Source organism: Carcharhinus amblyrhynchos, chromosome 1 (genome assembly GCF_965287045.1).
Source record: "Carcharhinus amblyrhynchos chromosome 1, sCarAmb.v2.hapA, whole genome shotgun sequence".
In the NCBI taxonomy this organism is placed as follows: Eukaryota; Metazoa; Chordata; class Chondrichthyes; order Carcharhiniformes; family Carcharhinidae; genus Carcharhinus; species Carcharhinus amblyrhynchos.
The window spans coordinates 29,661,962-29,667,961 of NC_137324.1; the positions used below are offsets into that span (position 1 = coordinate 29,661,962).

A 6,000-nucleotide genomic window follows, 5' to 3' on the forward strand; every position below is an offset into this window, starting at 1 on the left:
AAAGTTAAAGAACATGGGATTGCAGGTAATGTCTTGAGATGGATAGAAAGCTGGCTAGCAGATAGGCAGCAAAAGGTTGGCATAAATGGATCTTTTTCTGACTGGCAGTTAATAACTAGATGGGTTCTGCAGGGATCTGTGCTCGGACCCCAACTGTTCACATTATATATTAATGATTTGGAAGAGGAAATTGCATGTATTATCCCCAAATTTGTGGATTACACTAAGTTTGGTGGGAGGATAAGCGTGAGGAGGATGCAGAGATGCTTCAGCGTTATTTGGACAGGCTGAGTGTGTGGGCACGTGCATGGCAGATGCAGTATAATGTGGATAAATGTAAAGTTATCCACTTTGGTGGCAAAAATAGGAAAACAGATTATTACTTGAATGGGTGAAAATTGAGAGAGGTGGATAAGGGGTAAACGTTTTTGAACTGAGGTGAGGAGAAATTTCTTCACCAGAGAATGGTGAATCTGTGGAAGGAACTACCACAGAATGTAGTTGAGGCCAAAATGTTGTCTGATTTCAAAAAGAAATTAGATATAGTTGTAAGGGCTAAAGGGATCAAAGGATATGGGGAGAAGAGGGATCAAGATCTTGAATTTGATGATTAGCTATGATCAAAATGAATGGCAGAGCAGGCTCGAAGGGCTGAATAGTCTACTCCTGCTTCTAGTTTCTATTATACCAAACTTATGAATTGTATGTACACGGTTCTAGTCTCCATGAAAACGTAAGAAATAGGAGCAGGAATAGGCCATTTGGCCCCTTGAGCCTGCCACACCATTCAATAACATCATGGTTGATGTTCATTTTCTTGTTTGTTCTACCCAATCCTCCCAACCCCACAATCTCCACCACAACACCCCATAACCCTTAACTCTCTTGTTAATCAGAAATCTCAGCTTTAAACATATCCAATGATTCAACCTCCACTGCTCGCTTAGGGAAAGAACTCTAAACACTAATGATCCTCTGAAGGAAGAAACTCCTCTTCATCTCTGGAATGAGAGATGCCCCATTTTGAAATGTGCTCCCTTGTTCTGGGCTCTTCCACCAGAGGAAACATTCTCTCAGCATCTACCTTTTCAACTCCCCTCAGAATATGTTTCAATAAGATTACCTCTAATTCTTCTGAACTTGAATGGGTATGGGTCCAACCTGCTCCCAACCTCTCCTCATAAGAAAATGTCTTCATCCCAGGAATCAGCCTCGAGGACCTTCCCTGATTTGTTTCCAATGCAAGTATGTCCCTCCTTAGGTATGGTGACCAAAATTGTAGAAAATACTCTAAGTGTGGTCTCACCAGTGCCCTGTACAGTTATAGCAAAACTTTCCTGTACTTCATCTGTCTTTGCAATAAAGGCCAATGTTCGCTTTGTCTTCCTAATTATCTGCTGTACCTGTATGCTAACTTGTTGGGATTCATGTACAAAGTCAACTAGATCGCTGTGAACTGCAATCTTCCGTACTCTCTCTTCATTTAACTAATATTCTGTTTTTCTATTCTTCCTGTCAAAGTGGACAACCTCACATTTTCCCACATTACACTCTGCTTCCAAATGTTTGTTCACTAACTTCACCTATCTGCAGATTCTTTGTATGCTCCACACAACTTTCATATCTTCACACCCTCCGTAATTACAATGAGGCCACACAGGAACTGTCGAATGTGCAAAAATGATTTATAAGGAAAATATCAGGGCTGAGAGGATACAAGACACAAATGACTGAGCAAGCTGGGCCCTCTTCAACATTTCAGTTTTTAAAGGTGAGACATCCTTTTATTGAAATATTTATTTTTTCTCATCCAGCAATTTTCTCCTTGAGCATAGGCTTCGTGTTCAGCTACTCTCCTGCACTTATGAAATCTTAGTCGATTGACAGAGGTCTAACCAGGGAGTGTTGGCAAGTGATTTGATGGCAGATTGAGCATCTGAACTAAGTCTGAAGATATCCTTCCCCACCCCCTTCTCCCAATTGGCCTGCTGTCCATTCATACACTTCTAGGCAGATGTCACTAGTTAGTGATGTGGAGCAGGAACCCATGGTGATTTTTCTTCTCCACCTTAGTCTGAAGACACTGAGGTATACTGTAGTTCTCTGCTCCTTGAAAGTGGAGTCACAGGTGTACGGAGTGGTGAACAAGACATTCGGCATGCTTGGTTTCATCGGTCAGAACGCTGACTATGGAAGTTGGGACGTATTGTTGAAGTTGTACAAGACATTGGTAAGGCCACACTTGAAATGCTGTGTACAGTTCTGGTCACCCTATATAAAAAGGATATTATTAAACTAGAAAGAGTGCAGAAAAAATTTACTAGGGTGCTACTGGGACTTGATGGTTTGAGTTATAAGGAAAGGCTGCATAGACTGGGACTTTTTTCTCTGGAGCATAGGAAGCTGATGAGTGAACTTATATAGGTTTACAAAATAATGAGGGGCAAAAATCGGCTTGATAGTCTTTTTCCAAAAGGTAGGGGAGTTTAAAACATATTAGTGAGAGGCAACATGGTTTTGTGAAGGGGAGGTCATGTCTCACGAACTTGATCGAGCTTTTCGAGGAAGCGACAGAGGATAGGGCAGTGGATGTTGTCTACATGGACTTCAGTATGGCCTTTGACATGGTTAAGGTGGCATGGGGAAGTTACTGGTTACTTCTGATGTGTTGCTGCCTCCCCATCTTAACATACCAAACTTTCACTCGCTCACTGTATCATTCCTGTGACTGGGGGCAAGTGGAGGTGAAGGAGAACAGGGGTGATAGATTAATGGAACTTAACTTAAGACATTAGGGATGTGGATAATGGAGTGTTACATTGACGTTTATAAATGTGGACCTTGGGATGCCAGAGAGATGTATATGTTCAATGGTGTCGGTGGTTGAACCCAAGTGTGAATTTACTCGGCTGGAGCGTGACTGGGGAACTGGAAAATAGATTCTCAAGTTGAATTGTAGACATTTATACAATCTCCCAAAGTGTCACGACAACTGGAATTAAATAATACAAAGACAAAATATTGTGAATGCAATAAAAATAGAAAATGTCTGATTATATTTTATTACAGAGACTGACTTACCAGTGGCTGGGCGAATGCGTGGAACTGTGTTGACAGGGTAAGGGTCTACCGGCCTAATGGACCTGATTGAACACTGGGAGATCTGTGGCTGTAGTACTCCAGTCATGGCTGCTGAGGAATTAAAGTACTGAATCTGTGTCGGCATCTTGTTGTCCTATCCTTGAAAATTAAGAAATAATTAATTGGAAAATTTGGCCTCAGAGTGAATATTAACAGCATAGCTACCTAGAATACAACAGCTTGACAAATCATATCACTTAAAAACAAATGGTCTCCTCCTTTTCTGAAGGTAGTGGTTCTGTGGGGGCAGTAGCCTCTATATTGTCAGATTATTTAACCTGGGGCAGATCACATCTGATCCTGTTCTGACCTGGAAGGCGGGAGATTTCATTACTGATGCTTAAATCTGAAGCATACTTTTTATATAAGTGTTTAAAATTCCATAATAAATAGTGAGCAGTGGAATTCTCATCGAGTCCTACCCACACAGATGTTGGCTAACATATTGAGTCTATATTAGCTCAAGGGTAACCTAATCAGTAACATTCTCCTGCACCATCCCAAGAGCCCTGCAGATTTATACCCTTCACTCTTCCGTACCATTTCCTTTTGGAATCATTGATGGGGTCTCCATTTCTAGCTCAAAGGCAGCCAGTTATCATCTGCAAAAGCATGTGCAGAGCTACAGGGAAGAATGGGGGAAGGAGGGGGTGGGGAATGGTGTGCCAACACGGAAAAGATTGGCCAAATGACCTCCCTCAATGCTATAACCATTCTGTGATTCCAGGTCATTACCAGTCATGGCCTAAAAAGATTCTTCCTTGTATCACCCATCCTGCACCCCTCCCCCACCCCACCCCACTTCTGTTTCCTAAAACATGTGTCACTGAGTCTTTGCACCATTAACTAATCTTCATCTACCTTATCTAAACCTGTAATAGAACATAGAACATTTCAGCGCAGTACAGGCCCTTCGGCCCTCGATGTTGCGCCGACCAGTGGAACAAATCTAATGACCCTCTAACCTAAACTATTCCAATGTTATCCATATGCCTAAACATAAAACATAAGAAACATAAGAACATAAAACATAAGAAATAGGAGCAGGAGTAGGCCATCCAGCCCTTCGAGCCTGCCCCGCCATTCAATAAGATCATGGCTGATCTGTCGCTGCTCCGTTCCACTTTCCCGCCCTCTCCCCATAACCCTTAATCCCCTCTCCTATCAAAAACCCATCAACCCGCGTCTTAAAAATATTTAGCGAGGCAGCCTCCACCACTTCAACGGGCAGAGAATTCCAGAGATTCACCACCCTTTGAGTGAAGAAGTTCCTCCTCAACTCCGTTCTAAACCGCCCCCCCCCCACTTTATCTTGAGGCTGTGCCCCCTAGTCCTACTGTCTTTTTTGAGCGGGAAGAGTCTCTCCACCTCTATCCTATCCATCCCATTCATCATCTTGTACGTCTCAATGAGATCTCCCCTCATTCTTCTAAACTCTAACGAGTACAAGCCCAGTTTATTCAGCCTCTCCTCATAGCTCAACCCCCTCAACTCCGGTATCAGCCTAGTAAACCTCCTCTGCACTCCCTCCAAGGCCAAAATATCTTTGCGCAGGTGCGGCGCCCAAAACTGCACACAGTACTCCAGCTGCTGCCTAACCAATGTTCTATACAGCTGCAGCAAGACCTCCCTACTTTTATATTCAATCCCCCTCGCTATGAAGGCCAGCATCCCATTCGCCTTCCTGACCACCTGCTGCACCTGCAAGCTGGGTTTTTGCGACTCATGCACAAGGACCCCGAGGTCCCTCTGCACCGTCGCCTGCTGCAGTTTTTTGCCCCGTAAGTAATAGTCCTTCCTACCATTCTTCCTACCAAAGTGGACCACCTCACACTTGCCAACATTAAATTCCATTTGCCATTTCCTGGCCCATTCGCCCAGCCTATCTAGATCCTTCTGCAGACTCTGCCTATGCCTATCCACTGACCATTTGAATGCCCTTAAAGTTGGCAAGTCCACAACTGCTGCAGGCAGGGCATTCCACAACCTTACTACCCTCTGAGTAAAGAACCTACCTCTGACATCCGTCCTATAATTACCACCCCTTAATTTAAAGCTACGTCCCCTTGTGTTAGCCATCACCATCCGAGGTAAAAGGCTCTCACTGTCCACCCTATCCAATCCTTTGATCATCTTGTACACCTCAATCAGGTCACCTCGTAACCTTCTTCTCTCTAATGAAAATAACCTCAAGTCCCTCAGCCTTTCCTCATAAGACCTTCCCACCATACCAGGCAACATCCTGGTAAACCTCCTCTGCACCCTTTCCAATGCCTTTCTTATAATCCGGTGACCAGAACTGCACACAATACTCCAAGTGCGGCCGCACCAGTTTTGTACAGTTGTAACATGACCTCACGGCTCCGAAATTCAATCCCTCTACCAATAAAAGCTAACACACCGTACGCCTTCTTAACAACCTTATCAACCTGGGTGCCAACTTTCAGGGAGCTATGCACGTGTACCCCGAGATCTCTCTGCTCGTCAACACTACTAAGAGTCCTTCCATTAGCCCTATATTCTGTACTCCTGTTATTCTTACCAAAGTGAATCACCTTACACTTTTCCGTATTAAACTCCATCTGCCACCTCTCGGCCCAGCTCTGCAGCTTATCTATGTCCCTCTGCAAACTGTAACATCCATCCTCACTGTCTACAACTCCTCCAACTTTGGTGTCGGCAGCAAATTTACTAATCCATCCTTCTACACCCTCATCTAGGTCATTTATAAGAATAACGAACAGCAATGGCCCCAAAACCGATCCTTGAGGTACACCACTTGTAACTGAACTCCAGGTTGAATATTTCCCACCAACCACCACCCTCTGTCTTCTATCAGCTAGCCAATGCCTGATCCAA

General features: G+C 43.9%; 1 protein-coding gene across 1 annotated transcript in view; it reads right to left on the minus strand.

The window, feature by feature from the left end:
* loxhd1a (lipoxygenase homology PLAT domains 1a) overlaps positions 1-3,226 on the minus strand; it is a 217,640-nt gene extending 214,414 nt beyond the window's left edge. The window contains exon 1 of the mRNA XM_080204031.1: positions 3,082-3,226. Within this exon, the coding sequence (XP_080060157.1) occupies positions 3,082-3,226 (145 nt within the window). The remainder of the gene's footprint in view (positions 1-3,081) is intronic.
* Between the last annotated feature and the right edge of the window lie 2,774 nt (positions 3,227-6,000).